Genomic DNA, 23282 nt, shown 5'->3' on the forward strand with positions numbered 1-23282 from the left:
AGCAAAGCTTAAGAATTCAGATCTTTGGACGGTTAGAACTTACGTCAAGTCTCATACATGCTCAGTGGTAACTACAAGTACCCTTAGAAATGGAAGGAGAGGCACACCACAAGTTGTTGCATCTGTTTTGGGTGAAGAATATCCCGGTAGATATGACACACCAAGACCAAGTGATCTGATCAGTACGGTTACCCGCAAGGTTGGTGTTAAGGTATCATATGCCACAGCATGGAGAGGAAAAAGGTTGGCTGCTAATGAAGTGTGAGGTACTCCGGAAGAGAGTTTTTCTATGATACACTCCTATATGCACATGCTTAAGTTGAAGAATCCTAACTCGGTAAGTTATGTTGAAGTAGATGCGGCAAAAAGTTTTAAGTATCTATTTTTCGCATTTGGAGCTTCCGTAGAAGGGTTCGTAGCGATGAGGAAAGTTATCATTGTGGATGGAACACATCTTAAGCATGTTTATGGTGGAGTTCTGCTTGTTGCGACGGCTCAAGATCCTGATCGCCACCATTACCCTATTGCATTTGGTGTAGTTGATGGTGAGAAAGATGAAAGCTGGACGTGGTTTATGAATAATTTGAGGTCAGTGATATCAGATGTAGACGGATTGGTGTTTCTTTCGGATAGAAATGCGAGCTTGATCAAGTCAATACGTGAGGTGTTCCCAACGGCCGCACATGGGTATTGTGTCTGGCATTTGTCTCAAAATGTGAAAGGACATGTATTCAACAACAGAGACGTTTGTGCAATCAAGTTTAGAGAATGCGCATATGCTTATACAGTGGCTGAGTTCGATGTTCTCTATGATGCTTTTTCCAGAAAGTATCCTTCTGCTGCCGAGTATCTGGAAAAGAGTGTTGAAGTGGGAAAATGGGCAAGATGTTACTTTGAAGGAGACAGATACAATGTTGACACAACCAATGCAGCAGAATCTATCAATGGTGTTCTTCGGGAAGCGAGAAAATACTTCATGCTACCGATGATTGATGTTATCATTAAGAAAATGGCTGAATGGTTTAACAAACATAGGAAGAAGGCAGCCCAAATACCAGCCACGAAGAAGCTTGTGCCTACAGTAGAAACCCAGTTGTCAAAAAGATCTTTGGAAGCGAGGTGTTTAGATGTGGTTGAGATAAACAGCTTTCACCTTGAGTACAATGTCAATGGTAGTGACGGAAAGGTTTATACGGTTGATTTGGCAAGAAAAATGTGCAGCTGCAGGTGCTTTGATATAGACAAAATCCCGTGTGTTCATGCATGTGCTGCTGCCAAGTTCTTGAGCGTTGGAACGGACCTCCATATACAAGACTTTTGTTCGGTATACTATACGGTGGAGCTTTGGGCGTTGGCATATTGTAGGACGATTTATCCTGTGCCACATCAGTCTGAATGGGTTATACCAGATGAAATTCGAGCACTCAAAGTTCTTCCTCCATTATATGTTAAAAAGAAAGGACCCACTCAGAAGCAAAGGTTTCCATCAGCCGGAGAATCTCGTGGACGTGGAAGAGGGCGAGGAAGGGGAAGGGGAAGAGGAAGGGGAAGCAGCAGAGGAAGGAGAGGCGGACGTTTGTATGAGTATTTTGAGTGTGGAAGTACTTCTGCAACCGCCGAGTAGCATGGGACTCTTGTGATTTGAACTATGTGTAATATGTGTAATATGGAACTACTAGTACTACTATTGGAACTACTATGTGTAATATGAACTACTAGGACTGCTGGAACTACTATGTATAATATGGACTACTAGGAATTACCTAGTACTACCATGAACTACCAAAAACTACCATGTATTACTAAGTGTTATGCATGTTTCTAAGAACCTTAATTTTCTTCATATTATTTATTTTTAGAAGATGTATCTCATATTTAACGTGATTATATGTCCATTCATGTGTTTATTTTTTAAAATAGACATAAAATTCTCTTAAAATCTCAATTTGGTAGAAAAATTCTCATTTCAATAGAAAACATCCTTATACTTCCTTGTTAATGTCTTGATGGGAAGACCATGATGAGATGAATTTCTGAAAACACATATTTTCTAAAAACATTTCTTGCCAATGTGTTATATTCAGTCTAAAAATGTCTAAATGAATTGGTATTATTAATTAACTTAATTTAATGACGTTGTATTACTAAAAAAATGCTATAATCTGAAAAAGTATTACTATGAAGAATGAAATATTACTACTACCTTGAGTATTACTAAGAGTAAGATAAATATTACTTTAATATTCAAACATGTTTGTTTAATATTATCTTTTCACACGTTTTAGACATGTGTCTTAGGTTTATTATTATTTTCTTTTCACACGTTTTAGACATGTGTCTTAGGTTTATTATTTTTTTTTTATGAAGTGCTGACAGTGTTTTTGTCTTAGTAATACCAATAAACCTAGTATTACAAATTTGCTTTCTTAGAACATGGATTGCCTTGTCCTCAATTAAACCAAACCTGCTTCAAGACAATCACAAAACACAAAGCATCCTACATAATAGCATTCAAGCCGTGATATCATCCAAAAAAAAAAGCATCCTACATGAGTTCACAACAGAGCCGAGATAAATATTATACAGCCAAAATATTTTAAACACCCAGTCTTCTAAGCCTCTGTTCTAGGCTTCTTCTTGCACCCTTCAATCTCATCAGTATTACCTTCAGTGTAAGGAGAGGAAACCCATTGTGATCGTGCACGTGTCCGTTTTGTTGGTTGTGGCGTTGTGAACTTCTTTGGTTGAGCATCCTTCCTCGGTCTGCCCCTCAGATTAGGAGCATGCTTTCTCACCGCCATTGCCTTAGGCCTATGCTTCACCCCAGTACGAGTAGGAGTTCCCTCAGTTCCATCTGTCTTATCCACAGCAGGAATTCCATCACTGGTCTTGCAAATTGTAAGAATCCACCCTTGTTTCTCTTCATCAGTGTATTTTTTTGGCTCTTCCTCAACTACATTCTCAGCCTCCTCTGCAACCACCTTCTCAGCTTCTTCCTCAACCACATTCTCAGCCTCCTCTGCAACCACCTTCTCAGCTTCTTCTTCAACCACAGCCGCAGCCTCCTCTTCAACCCTCTTATCAGCCTCCTCTACAACATCTGCTCAGCATCCCAGCATAAGTTTGCTATCCACTGCTCAGGTGATACAAGTACTAGTCTCCTTGCAGCATTGGCCTTAGTCCTACCAAGTGGTGGTGTGGAAGTCTTCTCTTCAGATTCAGTCTCTTCAACCTGACCCTCTGTTTCGACCTCTTCTTCAATCTCCTTGTTTTCATTCATCTCAGCCGCTTTTTGAACCTCTTCAGATTCTTTTTCTTTTTCAGTGACTTCATCCTCAACCATTTCATCCTCTTTTTCTTTGTCTTCTTCAGCTTCAGCTTCAGATTCTCTCTCTTCCTCAGAACCTTTATCTTTCTTCTTAGCCTTTTCTTGACTCTCTTTTCCATTTCTGTCATAACTCCCTCCATTCCAGTCATAATCCATGGTTTGATAAAAACCATCATTGTTCTCGTTCTCCTTCCTTTTCATTTCTTTCTCAACGCCATCAAGCCTCTCTTCCATTTCCTTTTGCTTCCTGGCCCTCTTCTTAAGATGATATTGGTCTTTTTCCATGACAGCAAGCCTCTTCTCCATTGCTTTCATCCTCAGCTACTCTTTCTCTGAATTCTGCATTCAGAGCTGGAATACACTCAAATGCCAGGACCTACAAATAGAACTCGTCAAAACAGAACAATCATACAAACAAAAAATTTTCAAAAGAAAGCAATAATTTACCTCTAAAGGAACTATGAATCCAGGGAAGTTGACATTGTTTTTGGGTTTTCCCTTGAGTTTCTTCATCACGTAATTTAGGGACCCAATCGTATCATCGAACGTCAAGCGACCCCAAGGAAATGTTTTGCAAATTTCCAAATTGTTGACGACTCTTAAAATGAAAGAATCAAATGCGGCATTCCACCTTCCCTTGGCTCTGATAACCGTGCCTAGGAAGTAGAGCACCGCCATCCTGAGTCGATCCCCACACGGACTCATACTCAACATCTTCTCTTTCACAGATTCCATTGTTATCTCCTTATGTGAGTCAAAATGTCTATCTACAAAAGCAAAGCTCCCCAACTTCTCATACTCATCTGGGTAGTCACGGCAGTCCAAGCCTCTCGATATCCTATAACAACAGCATTCAATCAGAACTGAAACACTCAACATATAGTATCAAATAAATTTCATTATCTCCATCCCCTCAATATTTACATAAACAATAAACATTCAATAACTACCAAAGCTAACAAATTCATTCAATATCTACAAAATAAATCATTGATTCCAAACATTCAAGCACTCAATCATTCAATCACGAAAACAATGATTCCAAATCATTGACAACTCTTAATAACATCACTCTACTAATCTCACAACCAAACATTTGAGGATTCTACTAAATCGTTTTTACAAAATAATAATTTAAATAAAAACTAGATTCTGACCCGCCCGATCGGGCGGGTTATATTCATTCAAAAGTAACTGTAATTGACATATAAAGAAATGAATTAGTCAGTGTAAATTTGTTTTTTGGTCATAATCTTGTGTAAGCTTTTTGATACAATAGGCTGTGGTAAACGGGGGTTAGAATCAAAGAAACTGATATTTCTATTATTTTTTATTACTATAACTCGGTACTCAGAGGAACATTATTCAAATAACTATAAATTGCATAAAACATTGAAGACGATATTTATTATTGCAGTCGAGTTTTACTTCTTAGTTGGTGTATATCCATAATTACAGTTAACTATATCAATCTAAGATTTTTTTTTTCGAAAAAAGAAAACAATATCTTAGTTTTTTTTGCCTAAATATTTTCGGAAATATTGTTCCTTAGTTTTGTTTCTGTTTAGACTTGAATGTTAAGTGAGACAAAAGTAATTTTGTCGTTTAGCTTTTTTTTAATAACTTAAGTTTATAAATTATTTAAGATACCAACGAAAGAAGTATCTCCGAGTATTTATAAATATTGTAAAATTTCTTACAACTGAATTTGTATTATCATGTGATTTTATTTAGAAGTGATCATGAACTAATCTTTTAGTATAGATCCTTTTCATCATGGTATAATTTTTTTTGATTATTGATATCAGTGTACCTATTACTTGTACATGTTTTTCATAATAAGATAGATTAGCAATATAATCTCTTATTAACTTGGTTTTAGAATATGTCATTTGTTTTTTTATACGTTAATAAATTTTATTTGAATTAATCCTTTAGATATGACTATATTAGAAACGTGTAAAAGACCTCATATGGGTGTGACAAAATTTTGATATTTTTCTTTGTTTGATAAAATTTTGAAGTTATATATGATATAAAGGTGATAAAATATGAAATAACTATAGTTTCAGTCTATAAACGCATGTGATATCTAAAATTCTAAAGATTAGTTCATCATGACAACTATAAAGCAATCTTTCAAATTTCTCTACAAATACGAACTAATTTGTATATGATAGATCAACTTGTAAATATGAGCGTATGATAACAAATAAGTACCTTTATGTTACAATCTATCAACCCACACAAATATGATCTTACCAAAAAAAAAGATTGAATAACATGTATAGCATTTATAAATGTTACGAAGTTATAGTACACGATAAGAGAGGAGTTATAAAATCATAATATTGGACCAGTTATTTCCAAAACCAATAGAAATATAAAGGAGGGTCTAATAATGGATTAATGTGGGTATAACTTTATAAGAAAGAAGTATATTTAATTTAAAATCTTACAAAACAATAGTTAGGTCCAAGGGAATGTTTCTGTTTTAATAAGATAGATATTCAGAATTCAAAACTAAAATTTAAGACTCAAAATCGATGACAACTAAAATTTAAGACTCAAAATCAATAACAGTGACTCTAAATCAATGACAACTCTCGACAACATCATTAAAAATAATCTCAGAACAAAACTTTCAATCTCCATAACTTAAAAACCCAAACATTCACTCTCCATAATCTCATACACAAAGATGAAACAATTTTTACCAATACCAAATCGATTCAACAAAAGAATAACTTAAAAAAAATTCAGATTCAAAACTTCAAAATTCCTTCATTTCTTTAAGCCAAACAAGAACACATCATATATCCTAAAGAAACTCACACCAGAACGATTTAAATCTATGAGAAAGGTATGAAAAAGCCTTACCTTTTACACGCCGAGAATGGTGATGGAAGATGTTACAAGAGGATAAATGGAAGCTCGGCGAAGATGGTGATTCTGATGATGGACAAGAGAATACGCGGTGGTTTTCAGTAGATTGCGTTGGGTTTAGGTGGATTCCAGTCGCTTTCGTCGAGATCGTCGGGTTCTAGGGTTAGGGATTGATTTTTTTTCGATTTGGGGGAAATGAGAAACCACGGGGAGAGACAGAGGTGGTTTAGTGAGAAAGAGATGGTTTGGTGACTCTTTGGTCCGTTTGGGAGAGAGACACGGGGAGAAACAGAGGGTTTGGGAGAGAGACACGCGGGTCACGTTTACAGATCCGGGTCGTGTGGTTCGGGTCAAATAGAAACAGGTTGGATCTGTAAATTATAGATTTCATTAAAGGTAGTTTCGTTTTTAACCACATTTTCGATTAAAATATAATTAAAAAAATAGTCTCAATGTAACTCTGGCAAAATAGAATACATATTATAGTGACTGTGGCAATGTAGAATAAAGTCCCATTAATATACAGTACCGCCTGAATCGTATCTCCGAGACGAGTCACTGGTCTAACATAGGTCGAGACCATCACCCTCAGATCTGATCCTCCGCCGGGTTCCAATATGATGTCTTCCTCCGCCGTTAAGTCTCTGTTCCCCGTTTACTCCGCCGTCGCATGCGTCTTCCTTCTTCTTTCTCCGGCCTTGGCCTCCGAGTCAGATCACAAGGTTAGATTTGAATCTTTAGTGTCTCATTAGCTGTAGAGCTCGATTGGAGTTCTTTGCTCGTAGATCTCGCTGTTGCATGTTGTATGTGTTTGTTTTCTTGGCTCCGATCTATAAAATTTTGAGTGTGTCTTCAGATGCTTCTTTTGCAGCATTATACATTAGGTTTATACGATCTAGTTTTCGTTGATTGAATCGACAATCATCATCACTCTTGTCTTCTAGGTTTTTGTTTTTTTTTTAACGATCACTGTCAGTAGATGTATCATGTATGCTAATCGACAATCATCATCATCACTTTTGCAGCATTATAGATTAGGTTCAATTCGCCACATTTAGTAGAGGTTTATGCTCCTTCAGTTCCTTGTTAGGTCTAGCTTATTATGTATGTATCATTATGCTAATCTAAATCTGATAGATTTTAGAGCTGTGAGAAATTAGCTTCAATCAATTCTAAGTTACACTTAAACTGTGATTGCCTGATGGTACTTCTACGGTAGTTTTGGCCAGTTAAATGTTATGGTTTCTTTCTTGTATCAGTTTGAGGTTTAAAGATCTGGATACTCAATGCTTTGCCTTCAGGATGCCCTCTTTCCCTTTGAGATTTTCTTATGAAGTTCACTCCTTAAATAAGTATTTAGTTCAATCGTAATTGCAGTTTTCACTCTCTTTTTTTTTTCTGTTTGATTTGATGTGATACTTTGATAAAGCAGATCATGCTTATAACATGACAAAACGTATTCTTTGCTAAGAAAAAACAGCCCTATATTTTGAGGAAATTAGTGTTGCAGTGACAAGATTTGTAATGGTTTCCTTTCTATTCCAAAGAAAGATGTCTTCTTTATTTTGTGCTGCTTTTCTAAACATGCAAATTGTTGCACTACAAAAGCTTCTGTTATCCTTTTTTGGTTTTCATACATTCCTATCGTTTGTTACATCCGTTTTTATTAACCCCAAGTGATGAAATTTGAGTGTTCTGATTTCTTTTTTTTTCCAGTATCAAGCTGATGAGCAGGTTACTCTTTGGGTTAACAAAGTTGGCCCATATAATAATCCACAAGAAACGTATAACTATTATAGCCTCCCGTTTTGCCGCAAAACTGAAAATAGCATTCACAAATGGGGTGGTCTTGGTGAGGTCCTTGGTGGAAATGAGCTCATCGACAGCCAGATAGACATAAAGTTCTTGAGTATGTTAGTTCTTATGCTAGTTTTTCTTTCAAAATTTGTTATCTTGATTGCACAACAGTTAAATTGCCTTCTTCTGTTTTACTCTCAGAAAATGTTGACAGAAGCGTGATCTGTCATTTGGAACTTGATGAAGCTAAGGTCAAGCATTTCAAAGATGCCATCGAAAATAGTTACTGGTTTGAGTTATTTATGGGTATGTATCACATTTACTTATATAACTGATGACGAATGTCAAATATAAGTTGATTCTTTTTGACTGTAAAAGACTTACTGTCAGTTATATTTGAAATTGGAAGTCTCTATGTAAATCAAGGGAATTCAACTTACTGCGCTATGAACATTATTTTAAAATGAGCTAATACGACAATATATCTATTCTTGTATCAGTGTAACTAATTTTGTTTAGAATCCTTCATTTGCTAATCTGTTGTCATTCTTCTTATTGGCATTTTATGTTTATGGCGTACGTGGATACAAATTCAGATGATCTGCCTTTGTGGGGTATGATATTTTCTCATATTCAGTTTGGACAGCCAAATGTTTAATTTCATTCCTGACATATATTTTTGACTTCTCATTGTGGTCATAGGCTTTGTGGGCGAGATGCCTCCGGGAAAAAATAGTGAAAACGGCAAGCATGCTCTTTACACTCATAAGAGTATTAATGTCAAATACAACAAAGACCAGGTCAGTAGTTTCTTTGCCATTGATCAGTATTAAAGAAGTCATATATACCTTTATGTGATCTGATTTTTTTTTTTCCTTATTTGCATAGATTATTCATGTGAATCTCACACAAGATAATCTAAGGCCGTTAGAAGCAGGTAGGACGGTGGACTTGACATATTCTGTGAATTGGATCCCAACCGATGTCACATTTGCTAGGCGTTTTGATGTTTATCTAGACTATCCGTTCTTCGAACACCAGGTAAATCATACTTTGTTATGTCTTGCCGTTTTCATCCTTCTGCTAGCTAATTACACTGAATGCCATTTTGCTTACTTGTTGATCGAACTGCTAAAACCTTGACTCAAGAATATGTTTTCGGAGGCTTTTTGTAAAGGTTTTTAATGGATTCGTTCTTCATGCAGATCCATTGGTTCTCCATCTTTAACTCGTTCATGATGGTTATCTTCCTTACTGGTTTGGTTTCAATGATATTAATGAGGACTCTCAGGAATGATTATGCTAAGTATGCTCGGGAAGACGACGACCTGGAGAGCTTGGTGATGTCTCCTCAACCCCTTATCTAGAATAGCTGCAGAAGTTCTTTTAATGTTACCATTATGTTGTCAACTTGTCAATTTTATCTTCCTTGTAAGTGCAAGAGTGTGAGCAGCTTCTGACAGTTGGTATTATTGAGCACAGGAACGGGATGTCAATGAAGAATCTGGATGGAAACTCGTACACGGAGATGTGTTCCGACCACCAAGTAGTCTGGTTCTTCTCTCGGCTGTTGTTGGTACAGGTGCACAGTTGGCGTTGCTTGTTCTTCTTGTCATATTAATGGCAATCATTGGGACACTTTATGTTGGGTATGTATTACACTCTTTACTTTCAATCAACTTCTCATGTTGTTTCTCATGGAATAAGAGTTTTGGCTTTTGTCTGAATATCATTCTTGCGTTGAAAACTTCTTATTCTGGTTTAACCTTATTATTCAGGAGAGGAGCCATCGTCACAACTTTTATAGTTTGCTACGCCCTGACCTCATTTATATCTGGTTATGTGAGCGGTGGAATGTACTCAAGAAGTGGAGGTATGTTGTATCCTTATCTGTTGAAAGCAGCAACCAATGGTTCCAATGATATCCCTTCCTTTGACTCACCCTCAAATTATATATTATGCTCGTCTGTTCAGGTAAACATTGGATCAAATGCATGATCCTCACGGCTTCTCTCTTCCCATTCTTGTGCTTTGGGATCGGATTCCTCTTAAACACAATCGCTATATTCTACGGATCTCTTGCTGCTATTCCTTTCGGAACAATGGTGGTTGTCTTCGTAATTTGGGGTTTCATTTCGTTTCCTCTTGCCCTCCTCGGAACAGTCGTGGGTAGAAACTGGAGTGGTGCCCCAAACAATCCATGCCGAGTGAAGACAATTCCACGTCCAATCCCTGAGAAAAAATGGTACTTGACTCCATCAGTAGTCTCTCTTATGGGAGGTCTCTTACCCTTTGGCAGCATCTTCATTGAAATGTACTTCGTTTTCACATCCTTTTGGAATTACAAGGTAAAAAATAAAAATCTTTTACAACTTTAGAAAGAGTAACACTTACTGTACATTTTCTTGATGGTATTTTTTTTTCTTGGGTCTCATGACAGGTATACTACGTTTACGGCTTCATGCTGCTTGTGTTTTTGATTCTTGTTGTGGTGACCGTCTGTGTGACGATTGTGGGAACATACTTCTTGCTGAATGCGGAGAACTATCACTGGCAATGGACATCGTTCTTCTCAGCCGCTTCGACCGCGGTTTACGTATACTTATACTCTATCTATTACTACTACGTAAAGACAAAGATGTTTGGGTTTTTCCAGACCAGCTTCTACTTCGGATACACCTTGATGTTTTGTCTGGGTCTCGGAATCCTTTGCGGTTAGTTTGTTCTTCTCTCTCATCTCACTTTAAAAAGTGGCAATGGTTTGATTGGTTTGGTAATTGGGAAAAAAATGTGCAGGAGCTGTTGGGTTCTTAGGATCAAATCTGTTTGTTAGAAGGATCTACAGAAACATCAAGTGCGACTAGAGAGAAGTGACCGAACCAAAAAGGCGGTAAAGATGGATCCTGGAATGTTCTTGGAGGCAGTTAATTCTGTTAGAAAGAAGCTTCTAGGTTATTTTTATTTGGTTTAATCTCCCTTTTTGGTGAAGTTGCATCTGCTCTATTTATTTTAGGTTTCAGAGATTCTTTCTAGTTCTATTGTCTTTATAGTCTGCTAGCCAGCCAATTTTCTAATTATTAAATATGTATAACCACAGGAAAAAAAACTGAAAACGTATTTTCTTGTCCCGTGATCCCAAATATTAAAGCCCAAAACTTCTTTTCAGAAAGATAAAATCATAAATAATAATTATTACTAAATCATATGACCAGTTGTTTAGTTTAGATACAAGCAAGTTGTATGTGTGAGACTGTGAGCAGTCCTAAAGCGAGACCACGTATAACTCACCTCAACAAGATAGCGCAAAGTGTGTTAAACACAATCACACACAAAAAGGTAACAAATCACTATTCTCCAAATAAAAGACGATAACCCAACAATCCACACGTTAAGTAGCACGTGGAAGATAGGATTCCAAAACAATCCCACCTTTTAATCTTCTTGACACTCTCCACACCATTTCCACAAGCCATAACTCACAAAAAAAAATCAAGAAAACATCTCTAAGTCTTCTAAGCACATAAAAAAATGGCCTCAACAGCTCTCTCAAGCGCCATCGTCGGAACATCCTTCCTCCGCCGTCAAACAGCTCCTATCAGCCTCCGTTCCCTCCCCTTAGCCAACACTCAATCCCTCTTCGGTCTCAAATCTGGCACAGCACGCGGTGGACGCGTCACAGCCATGGCTACATACAAGGTCAAGTTCATCACTCCTGAAGGAGAGCAAGAGGTTGAGTGCGACGACGACGTCTACGTCCTCGACGCTGCTGAGGAAGCAGGAATCGACTTGCCTTACTCTTGCCGTGCTGGTTCTTGCTCGAGCTGTGCAGGTAAAGTTGTGTCTGGATCTGTTGACCAGTCTGACCAGAGTTTCCTCGATGATGACCAGATTGCTGAAGGATTCGTTCTCACTTGTGCGGCTTATCCTACTTCTGATGTTACCATTGAGACCCACAGAGAAGAAGACATTGTTTAAGACAAAAGCTCCGTAACATGCTGCTTTTGATGGTTTGATAATCATTGTCTTTACATTTTGGGTTGAGTGTGTTGCTACTTAGTCAAATCTATTGTTATCTTCTGTAATTGTTCTTGGTTTGGCCAACCTTTTGGTAAGATCAATGGATATTAAAATTATGATCATGCAAATTCTGGGAAACTTTTTTGATGAGAATCCAAACATTATCTTTAAACAATTGAGAATACAGTTCCGTTGAAGACTGTATTTTGTGTTGCACCTTTGACGAAAATTTTTAACATTATATTTATTTAATTTATTTACTTGTTAAAAGAAAATATGTTTTTTTTATAAACGGAGAGAGTTATTTGTAAATTATTATGAGACAACTATGTTTAGGGTAGTTTTTGCCCATTAATCTTTTACGTATAACACCTTTTCGAAAACGCGGCCGTCTAGGTGCTGTTCAGTTGACCGCGGCGAATTTGACCAACCATATCACCACATCATCAAACATCTGAGGAGTAAAATTGGTATGAGTAACAAAGAAAGACCAAACATGATGACTAATGGAGCAGTCAATGAAAAGATGCGGTCGAGTTTCATGCATAGGAGACAAGTCGATGGAACCGACATACCCCATTTGATTAAGCGGTCCGTGTATGAAGTATGTTTCGAGTAGTAAACAAAACATTGAAAGCATGCTTAGGTATTGATTCAGAGAACCATATAGCTTTTTGGCAGTTCACTAGAACGTCGTGATTTAAGGTGATTCCAAGTATCATTCGTTGAGAAGTTTGTGGAGGGTGGCTTATCGCCAATGGTAGATAGAAATCATCCCCTATCGATCATTATTTATAGTATCTGGAGGATGAAAATAGTCCTTGAGAAGGATAATGATAGGTTGTTTGGTCTGAAGTCTAGAAACAATCTAGTTGCCTTCATTTACTGCCTCTGAACCATTGCATTTTTGGAGATCCCTATGCCTCTTGGTCCCACTGAACCATTACATATAATTCTCCATAGCCAACTGCTCGAAGCTGAAGCATCCAAGTCCCAAAATCAGGTTGATCCAATGTTGTGAATATGATCCATGAGCCCATAGCGAGTCCCCTGCGGCAAAAATAAGCCATATCAGTTTAAGGTCGAGAAACTTTTTCCAACAAAACAATCTCCTACGTCCAAACTCATTATTTTCTTTATAAGTGCATATTTACTGAAGGCCAATTTATTTTTGCTCACTGAACTGAGTGTGGAGTCCCTTTTCATAAGAAAACATTGCATAAATGCTCAAGTTCCTCAAGACGGAGTTGGGCAGTAGAAAAACCAAAAACACTTTGTTTTTTTTGTTTCTTTTATCTTATTTTCAAAGTGTGACAATGTGTAAATCAAATGAAAAAAACTGCGATGGAACAAAAATATGTTGAATCAGTGATGGCAAATAGGAGATTGCAACTTAAATGTGGTTGATACAATTTTTCAGTCACTCATGAAATCAGATAACAGAGCTGGCTGAGACTATTGGCAAAACATTGGTGTATTGTTTATACCAAAACAGTGGATGCACATGGCATTATACTTTGTTTGATAGCTCATCAAGGAATATGTTTTTCACAACTCGCTTTTTATAACCATGCATATAATAAACAGGTTTTGAAATCACTTTCAAAGCAATATGATGACATATGGGATAGAGAACCATGCATATGCATCTACAACTTTTGAAACTGGCTTTCTTTAAATTTAAAATGCAGAAAAAGATAAATGTTTAAAAAAACCTATTGGCAATAGTTAAAGAGCCCAGCTCAGTAAACTCATATAATGGAACCCATTTAGAACCCAAAGTAATGAGCTATTGAAGCCCAACAGAAAAAAATGAAGAGGCGACGAAAGAGAAGATTGGTGAGAGAACCACTCGACTTGCGACAAAAACGAAGAACAGAGTCGCAATAGGAGGTCGATGATCAGCTATCGGATCCAAAGCTGCATCATGGCTGAGGAGGTCTTCGGGTTAGTTTCCCTGTAACTCTGAAACTTGTTTCTCAACTGGTGATCAGTGATTGAGAATAGAGAATCAGTAGATCTAAATTGATTTGCATGCAGTCTCTGATTCCTTTCACTCTAGATCCAACAGAGCGCTGCTTGCCACGCAAGAAGTATTAGAGATCAAGCAGTCTTTGGTGGGAGGTAAAAAGAGCATCTGATTCAATGAGTCCTTCCAATTCCTTGAAGGTCTGATCCTGCATCTTCCAGCAATCATAGTCCATAAATCATAAGTGAAGTTGCATTCCCAGAACAGATGATCTCTCGATTCTGCCATCGTATTGCATAAAAGACAAGTAGACGCTACCTGTAACCCCCATCCAATCATTTTATCACGCGTAAGCAGACGGCTTTGTACCAGCATCCAGGCGTAGAAGCTATGTCTCGGGATACTTCTTTTTGGCCATACTACAGAAGCCCATTTTACTTTTTCTATCCTTCCTCTAAGGTAATGATAAATCTCACCAGTTATGTAATTTTCACCCACCTTTCATCTTTGTAATGCAGGCTTTGGGAAGAATAAATGAAGAACACCAGAAGGTGGTGATGCCCGAGATAACTGTATTAATGAGAATTAACCTTCCCGAGAAGGAGATGGTTTTTGTCGACCAAGAAGAGAAACGAGATTTGACCAATGGTTCACAGCTGCTGAGGAAGAGCTTTATAGATTTCATGGGAACTCCAAGATATCTGAAAGGTAAGCTACCACAAGACATCCCTGTTGACACTTGAATTTGGTTGATCTCATCCTGTGACAATCCATAAGCAAAAAACTTGTTTTCTGCATACTCACTGCTAACCCCGACTGTTCTTCAAACTCTTTCAGGACTTGTTGCACACACTGGACCGACTCCTCTGAACCATCTCTGAAAAGTAGTTGGTCGTCAGCGAAGGAGAGGTGAGTCAGCTTAATTTTCTCACAATTTTTGTGATATCGAAGTCTGGCTTGAGAAGCAGCTGAGTTTAACATGTGTGATAAAAAATTCATGGGAATGACAAAGAGGTAGAGAGATAAGGGATCTCCTTGCCTCAGTCCTCTAATCCCTTTAAAATATCCATTTATTGTGCCATTGTAACCAACCATGAAGCTCGTCTTGCAGATACATGCACACAGCAGTTTGAGGAAATGACGAGGAACTCCCAATCCATGAAGGCAAGAGAAGAGGAACTCCCATGACAGAGTATCAAAGACCTTCGCTATGTCTACTTTGATGGTAATTGTGACAACCCGTCCCGTGGACCCCACCGTCCGTAGACCTCAGGTTCACAGCCCTGCACGGCACCGCCCTAACCCCTCCGTTATGAGCCCTCACTGACTCCATAATTAGGTTGTTGATGCGCTTGGCGTCTCTCAAACCCAAGACCTCACCCTTTAACAACTCTCCAACAGGACAAGCTGTCACCAATTGATCAGATCACTAGCTAGAACTGTATTTTCTAAGAGCAGTCTCCCTTGAATAAAAGCTGTCTGACATGGTAGAATAAGGGTAGGCAGTATGGTCTTTAGTTTTTTGACTAGAAATCTTGAGATGACTTTGTAGACAATATTCAAACAAGGGATTGGTCTAACTTCGGATATTTTTTGATGCTCCAAGGAATTTTGGGACCAAGTTAAGATAGTCGCATTAGTTGCAGATGGCTGGAAACCTGAAGAGAATAAATGAGTAATCGTATTCACCACCTCATCTCCCACCAATTCTCACGCCGCCTTGAAAAACCCAGAGGTTAGCCCATCAGGACCTGGTGCCTTGTTTGGATTAAGTTTGAAGAGAGTTGATTTGGTTTCATCATGTGTAGGGATCATGAGCATCTGGGCACACTGACTTTGCGGGATCATGAGCATCTGGGCACACTGACTTTGACCTGACTTGGCAAATCCTATGGAAATAAGCAGTGTTGAAATCTACCTCCTTGAGCCAGTTTATTCTAGACTTCTGCCTAAAATATATCTCTTCTATTACCCTAAAAAAATTCAATTTTTGGTGCAGGTCCTTCTCAGCTTGGAAGTTTGATGCAGTCGGATCTTGCAAAGCATGTACCTGCGCATTTTTGCAACAAGCAGTGTGAGTTTCAGAGACGCTCTCTTAAATATTTGAATAATTTCTTTATTTAATCTCTTCAAGTCACTCTTTATTTTTTTCAGCTTCCAGCACAACTGTGTGAGAGTATGAGACACTCTTCCAGAGTTAATCCAGGCATCTTTAATCAATTGAGTGAAACCAGGGTGTTTAGTAAGGTAGTTTGAAAATTTATAAGGATAGGTTCCGGCTTTGGGAAGGGAGTATGCAAGGTTTAGGAGGTAGGGAGTGTGATCAGAGATGGCTGAGGGAAGGAAGGTGGCTACAACATGAGGGTGGGCAGAGATGCTGGAGCTATTGACCAAAAGTCTATCAAGCTTCTTCGCAATGGGGCACTCAAGTTGCTTATTTGTCCAAGTATGGCAAGGCCCGAGGTATCTTAGATCAAAGAGACCCGCTTGGAGAAAGAAGTCTTGGAGTTGGAACATGAGATTATCCATGAAGTTGACTTCTGGACTCGAGTGCTCTAGTGGAAAAGGATCTGACTGACATCACCTCCAACCATTCAGCTCTTGTTGTCTAGATCAAACACATAGTGATCAAGCAGCAGGTTAGTCCAAAGCTCAACTCTCTCCCTACTATCATTTGATGCATAGATAGCAATACAGATGATTGGTGCTTGGTTAGGTAGAGTGCTTGAGCAAGTAATGTGCTGACATGATTGGGTTAAGAGTTGAAAAATAAGGGGTTGTTTCCAGATTAGAACGATACGACCATCCGGATCGGAGGAGTGATTCGACAGAGACAATCAACCAGGACAAAGCTTGGTGAGAATAGGGCTTAAGTTGGGTTCTTTTATATGAGTTTCAAGAAGGGCACCAAAAGGAGGCTTTGACTATTAAGCCAACTAACAAAAGGTATGTGCTTGTCCGGATCATTTAGACCTCGGACATTCCAAAAAGAAAATAGTTTTACACTCAGTGGGGGGGGGGGTAGAAGAGGGTCCTTAGAAGGAGGAGGTCCTCAAGAGCCAAAAGAAAAATGTTTAGAACTGGATTTTAGGGGGAAAGAGGGAGAGACAGTCGGTTAAGGTGCTATCAGGAGGTTGCAGGACCAAAAAAGGGTTGGGGTGGGAGGAAAGAGGAGGGGAAAAAGTTGGAGATGATCGGGAACATTTTAAGGATGGTCTAGGTAATGGTTCAGGAGAAGCAAAAGGGTTTGAGTTAGGCTTATGGTTGATAGGGTTGGCTAGGATCAACGGTGAGGGAGGGGGAGGGGTTTGAGTTGAGGCAGGGGTGAAGGTAGAAGGAGCAGGATCCTAAGAAGAGGTATTTGAAACTGGGCGATAAAGTTTCTGTTTTTGCTTAGAATCTTTTGTGGGAGTGAATGAAGAAGGGTTTGAGTGGTTCTTTTTTTTTTGTAACTTTAGACTTGTGGTTTTCATTTGGCTTGGAAGTTGAGGCTTTTTCTGTTTCAGTTTCAGGTGAGGAGGAGGAGGAACATAACTGAGGCAATTTTTCACAATGTGACCAAGTTCGCGGCAGTGTCAGCAAGTTGGGGGCACCCAAGGATAATGGACAAGAACTTCAATAATCTCACCACTCTCCCTTTCAAATTCGACAACATGAGGTAATGGTTGAGTTAAGTCCACTTCCACTTTCACATGCGAGACTGTTAAGCTCACCATGTTTCTTGTGAATTCATCAGTTTATTTTGGGTCTCCTACAAATCCCGCTACTAACTCAACATGCATCTATAACTTTGGTACAAATATTACACAACATGTTTGCATATAGTCAAAGCAAGCTCTCAATTTGACTTCATGAGTGGCTGAGAAGATAATATTAACCACACCTAGGTCGCAACGTTACCACCGATCCAACCCTTAACTTTTTTATTTCGATTTATACACTTTCTTGCACTTAGAAGATATGAAAAAATCTTTTAATTTTGAAAACACTGAGCTTCGATACACATGCAAATAAAAAAAAATATAAACTAGGGTTGCTGTTGAGTTTACATGAAGACATATTATCATTACACTCCAAAAACTACATTAGTATTAGGTTAATAAATCACATACCCTATGTGTCTTATAAAATCCCTATGCTTCATAATAAATGTCGTTTATGATTTTGTACATGAATTAAGAAAATTGTTCAATTTTCTGTTTTACCCATGTTTAATATAAGTTTTTGTTTGACTTTATTAATTAATGAATTCAAAATAAAGGTAAAAGTTAAAAGATTCAAAATTGAGAGCTTGCTTAGACAGACTATATAACAATCTTTTAATATTAGTAATCAACGCTCGAATCTTCTAAAATTATATATTCTGTTTAAACAAAGAATAAAATAAGTAAAATAGACTCCAAACATGTTTAAATCATAGTGACGAAACATATTCAGAACTAAACTATACATATTGAATTTTGTTAACGAGTAGAGAATTCATCTTAGCCATGGTACGAAATGATCAATAAATAGATGGGATCATCTAAGACATAAACATATTAAAGGTTTGAATTTAGTGTCTTTGAATAAAATTTAACCTTCAAAAATGAAAATTTCTATTTATTATCAAAAAATGAAAATTTCTTCAAATAAAAATTTTTGGAAATGAAAACTTTCTTGAAATCCGCCTAGAGACCCCTCGAGAAACTCGCTTAAAAACTTTCAACAATATACACCGTTGGCAGTTGTTCATTGAATAATTCGACAACTGGTCCATGTCAAAGTATTGTTTTGATTAATGGAGAAAAAAAGAAGATGTTGAACTACTTATTTAGGTAAAAGAAAGAGATGTAAGTTTTATAAACCTTCGATGTGGGATAAGGTTACTATAATGGTTTTAGGATTTTTTCCATTAAATAGGCTGATATGAGCTACCACTTTGGATCACTACAAAATAATTGAATACAAAACTAATATACTGAGTTTGAGATGCCATTCACTACCCTTAACATCAACTTTTGTTGCCAAGCATTCTGAAGCATTCCGAGTCCGGAGAATCAAGAAAATACATTCTAGATTGATTATTATACAGCTATACATATTATTTGTACCTTGCAGCTATAAAAATAGAATCTAAGCCCAAATAGCAAGAGAAGACACGAGTCCAGCTCCTAGGAACAACATCATATAAGAAACAATCTGAAGCCTAAAGTTACAACTCATTCTCTTACTCAAGAAATCAGCAGCTATGAGATCCACTAAAGCCATGTACACAAGTATCCCTGCCGACAAAGAATCCAAGATACCTTCTGTGACCAAAGCTCCAACGCTGTGAGAGTTTAAAGAAGATGCTACTGCAGTACCAATACCTATCCCTATCGGTGTTGTGAGAGAAAAAGCAAGCCATTATGGTCGCTGACTTGTTCCTGAACTGCGCTTGGGAGATGCATCCACCGAGCGCAAACCCTTCAAAGAATTGGTGGAATGATAGTGCTGGGATTAGAGGCCGGATTGTGCATGGAGATTGAGACCGAGGGATATACCGATGATAATGAAATGTGACACGATTCCAAGCTCCAAAACCTAACAATGTTAGTAAAATTAGACTAATCTTGAGCTTACATTTGAGACTATACAAGAGCCAAGAATCAGGAAACAGAGATTTGTACCTTCAAAACAACAATATGCCTTGTTCCACTTCCAAGCTCTAAACCTCCGTGCAAGGGTCCATGTCCATGACCATGGCCAATGTCGAGTTTATGGTGTCCATCACAAGAACCATGGCCTTGAGGATGGCTATGAGTATCCTGAGCAGCATGAGCATGAATGCCAACAATGTGAATCCCGCCACTGCTTCTTCTCCAAACACTTTATCATCACTCCCTCCTTCCGCAGCAACAGGAACAACAATACTCCCTGGAGACTGTTCACGCCGAGCTGTTCATCAGATTGATCAGTAGCTTCCTTCTCTTGCTTCCTCTCATAGTACTGAGTCCCCATGAAATCCACAAGAAGAGTGATCAAAGCCGCAACCATGGCAAAGAACCCCGGGAAAGGAAACTTAGAACAAGGGAATTCCGGCAAGAAAGGGTTGTTGAAAGCTTCCGTGCCACTGGCTAACATGTGAACAAACCCGGTGGCCAGGATCACACCAGCTGCAAAGGCTTTAGCAGTCACAAAGACACTGCTGTCTGTTTGAAGGAACCAGCGGTTTCTCCCAATGAGTGGTATAGCTACTCATGCAGCACCAGCTAAGAGAATGGATGCAATGGCTACTAATTTGAGCAGAAACACAGCTGAGTCGTCATGACAGAGATCTGACTCGGTGGTATTGCAAAGTATGGAAGATGAAGAATCAGCCATTGTCTCAGGAACTACCTGCAAGATGGACTATGTTGCTGTAAACAGAGAAAATATTACAACAAGCCAAAACATATCAGACAAAAAATCACATGCAAAGACTTTGAACTGAGAAGAAAAATGTTTCAACCTTTTTTCTTTTTTCAAACAACATGCAAAGACTTTGAAAGGAGAAGAAAACAGTATTAATCTTCTTCTTTTTTTATGGGCAAGTATGAATATTTTTTATTTTTTGACTGGACCTTTATTGCAAGGAATAGTTGACGTTATGTTCGATGAAGTATATACATGAGAGATAATCCCTATCTGATCTGAAAAAGTATAGAGGAAACAAATTCCAACGAACCTAATCCATAGAGAACCAGGAAATACCCTGTGGACCTCTAGAAATATCGCCATCTTCGAAAAGAGACACCTTGCGCCTCAAGAGGTAGCAACTAAAGCGATATTGGCTCAAAAGGAATGGGAACACGCCCAATTTATCAATCAGATCCAGCCACCAACAAAGCCTCCCCCGAGAAACCAAACCCCTATTTCTGACCTTACTGTCTTTTGTAATACAGATGCAGCTTGGCGAGCAGATACAAAGAGAGCGGGACTGGGGTGGATCTTCTCAAACCACAGTGGCCAGGAATTCCACAGAGCATCCGCTGCACAAACCAATGTCTTGTCCCCCTGCATGGCTGAGGCGCTTGCGATTAGGGAAGCTTTGATTAACACGTCGTCACAAAACATCACTCACATCTGTCTCCGCACAGACTCACAAGTGCTCGCTAGAGCAATCACAGCGAAACGAGGACCGACGGATCTCTACAGGATCCTATCGGACATCGACTCTCTGACTTCTCCCCCCTCTTCTCCGTTTACTTATGTTTCTGTTATTTTAATCACCAGGAACCTTAATAGGCCGGCGGACCTTCTAGCATCTCTGTTGTCTTCTTTTGGGTCTGAGGCCATGAACTAGTTTTATGCTTTTCTTTTAAATAAAATATCCAGTTGACCAAAAAAAAAAAGAGAACCAGAAAACAGTTTCAGGTAATTCTATATAAATAAAAAATCAAACTGAATATAATATTCTGAGATTGACGAACATCAATGTAGAACATTGAATGACTAAAAATATATTGTCAGGATCATGGAAAAGTAAGTTAGCTTAAAAAAAGTATCTCGTAAACTCCAAAAACATGAATGAATGAGAGTTACTTCCTTTGTTTCAAAATGTTAAATATTTAAAAAAAATTATACGTTTTAATAAAACACATTAACTTTGTATTGTTTTGTGATTATTTTTTCCATAATTTTAAGCCAATAAAAATTCAATAAGTGCAATTAATTTTTTTGAAGTTTGCAATTAGTTAATAAAATATGTATTGAAAATACAAAAATAGATTTTTCTGAAACAATTTTTTTCTAAAACATGTAAATTTATGAAACGGAGAAAGTATTAAATAGGTTAATAAAGATAGGATGAATAGGGAAGAAAACAAGTTGGAGGAACAAACAAGTTGGAGGAACAAACAAGTTGTGTCGACATCGTGATGAAAGTCTGCAGTTGAGCAACAGGTTTATACTTTACAGAAGAAAAGACTGCTTATAAATTAGGGTTTTATTTGTGAAACAGATAAGAAAAAAAAGAGAAATTGGTTTTGTAGAGAGAAGGTAGAGATAGCCACATCTTCCCCTTTTTACTTCCTCTGATAACTTTCTTGAAGACGAGAGGTCTCCGTCTCCTCTACTGCGTCTTCTTCCCCGAATTTCGATCGCTTTCCATCTCCCTCGTACTACCATTCCATTCATTCCGTTTTCATACCGCGCCATCATCGGACATCGGAAGAGGTTAATTTTATATGTTAAATAGTTCTTTATAGTTTTCATTCTATTTTTATTGGTTAAAATATGGTTAAGTGTATACATAATGATTATTTAAAAAATATACAAAATTAAATATATATTTTTAATCTGGTGTACAAATCTGAAATGACAATTAAACCAAAAAAAGAAAAATACATTTTTTTGTTATTATCATCATCTTCAATCATTAGCATCTCCATTTTTTTTTGTTATGTAATGAATAGGTCTGCAATTTAGATATTCAAATGGGTTTGAGTTTTCCGATTTGAGTATGTAGAAATTGGGCCTCAATTTTAAGCTCCAGTCCATTAAGAATCCTGCACAAGACCAAAGGATGGAAAAAGGATTAGTTTCCTTTTCACGTTTAATGTAGGTCAATATTTTGTAAAGGCAAAAGGAAATATGAAGGCTAAAGGATTGGGGCGGCCTCTTGGCTTGACAATTCAACGTCTACAGGAAATGCGTCAATACCATTTTCCGGACATTTTATTTTTAATGGAAACAAAAAATTGTAGGAATGCTCTAGTTGATCTTCGGGAATGGTTGGGCTATGACCGCGTTTTTACCGTAAACCCTGTTGGTTTAAGCGGTGGGTTAGCTCTTTTTTGGAAAAAGAATGTAAGGATGAATGTTTTATCAGCAAGTAAAAACTTGATTGATTGCCTTCTTCAGTTTGGAGAGTTCACTTTTTTCTATCTTGTGTTTACGGTGAACCTGCCTCTGATGGTAGAAGTGTTGTTTGGGAAAGACTAGATCGGCTGGGTTGCTTGAGAAAAGAACCATGGGCTCTAGTAGGGGATTTTATGAAATTCTTAACAATGGCGAATAATCTGGTGGTCCTTCCAGACCCGAGAGTTCTTTCAAACCTTTCTCAACCATGCTTAAAAACTGCGGTATGGAGGAGTTAAGTAGCAAAGGCGATCGGTTTACATGGGGAGGAATGCGCTGGAAGAAGTGGGTACAGTGCTGCCTCGACAGATGTTTTGCTAATGATGCATGGCTAAATATGTTTCCAGGATCCAATCAAAGATTTCTGGAAAAAGAGGTTTGGATTACCGCCCTGTGTTCGCGAGTTTAAGTGCTTCCGGTGAC

General features: G+C 38.0%; 4 protein-coding genes and 1 pseudogene across 4 annotated transcripts; 3 read left to right on the top strand and 2 right to left on the bottom strand.

The window, feature by feature from the left end:
- The first annotated feature begins 310 nt into the window (after positions 1-310).
- On the top strand, positions 311-1624 carry LOC130511217 (protein FAR1-RELATED SEQUENCE 5-like). The gene has a single exon (XM_057008104.1). It carries the CDS (start codon positions 311-313, stop codon positions 1622-1624), a length of 1314 nt encoding a protein of 437 aa, XP_056864084.1.
- Positions 1625-2612: 988 nt separating this feature from the next.
- On the bottom strand, positions 2613-3562 carry LOC130511218 (vicilin-like seed storage protein At2g18540). The gene is made up of 2 exons (XM_057008105.1): positions 3187-3562; positions 2613-3100 (listed from the first exon to the last, which is right to left on the bottom strand). Exons 1-2 carry the CDS (start codon positions 3560-3562, stop codon positions 2613-2615), a joined length of 864 nt encoding a protein of 287 aa, XP_056864085.1.
- A 3155-nt stretch (positions 3563-6717) lies between these two features.
- On the top strand, positions 6718-11144 carry LOC108829497 (transmembrane 9 superfamily member 1). Its single transcript, XM_018603147.2, has 12 exons — positions 6718-6936; positions 7931-8123; positions 8213-8317; positions 8608-8625; positions 8714-8811; positions 8900-9052; positions 9217-9351; positions 9494-9660; positions 9790-9884; positions 9986-10359; positions 10452-10725; positions 10808-11144. The coding sequence occupies exons 1-12, from the start codon at positions 6832-6834 to the stop codon at positions 10873-10875; spliced, it is 1785 nt and encodes a 594-aa protein (XP_018458649.1). The 5' UTR covers positions 6718-6831; the 3' UTR covers positions 10876-11144.
- A 308-nt stretch (positions 11145-11452) lies between these two features.
- On the top strand, positions 11453-12150 carry LOC108829489 (ferredoxin, leaf L-A-like). Its single transcript, XM_018603143.2, has one exon. The coding sequence runs from the start codon at positions 11540-11542 to the stop codon at positions 11984-11986; it is 447 nt and encodes a 148-aa protein (XP_018458645.1). The 5' UTR covers positions 11453-11539; the 3' UTR covers positions 11987-12150.
- Positions 12151-19034: 6884 nt separating this feature from the next.
- On the bottom strand, positions 19035-21355 carry LOC108829490 (fe(2+) transport protein 3, chloroplastic-like; annotated as a pseudogene).
- Positions 21356-23282: the final 1927 nt, after the last annotated feature.

This window comes from Raphanus sativus, chromosome 4 (genome assembly GCF_000801105.2).
Source record: "Raphanus sativus cultivar WK10039 chromosome 4, ASM80110v3, whole genome shotgun sequence".
Classification (NCBI taxonomy): domain Eukaryota; kingdom Viridiplantae; phylum Streptophyta; class Magnoliopsida; order Brassicales; family Brassicaceae; genus Raphanus; species Raphanus sativus.

Coding starts and splice junctions, on each gene's coding strand:
- LOC130511218 (XM_057008105.1), bottom strand. CDS start 3,562: ATGGAAGAGAGGCTTGATGGCGTTGAGAAAGAAATGAAAAGGAAGGAG. Junction 3,101..3,186: donor GACTTCCACACCACCACTTG/GTAGGACTAAGG, acceptor GATGCTGAGCAG/ATGTTGTAGAGGAGGCTGAT.
- LOC130511217 (XM_057008104.1), top strand. CDS start 311: ATGCTTAAGTTGAAGAATCCTAACTCGGTAAGTTATGTTGAAGTAGAT.
- LOC108829489 (XM_018603143.2), top strand. CDS start 11,540: ATGGCCTCAACAGCTCTCTCAAGCGCCATCGTCGGAACATCCTTCCTC.
- LOC108829497 (XM_018603147.2), top strand. CDS start 6,832: ATGATGTCTTCCTCCGCCGTTAAGTCTCTGTTCCCCGTTTACTCCGCC. Junction 9,661..9,789: donor ATTGGGACACTTTATGTTGG/GTATGTATTACA, acceptor CTTATTATTCAG/GAGAGGAGCCATCGTCACAA. Junction 10,726..10,807: donor GGGTCTCGGAATCCTTTGCG/GTTAGTTTGTTC, acceptor AAAAATGTGCAG/GAGCTGTTGGGTTCTTAGGA.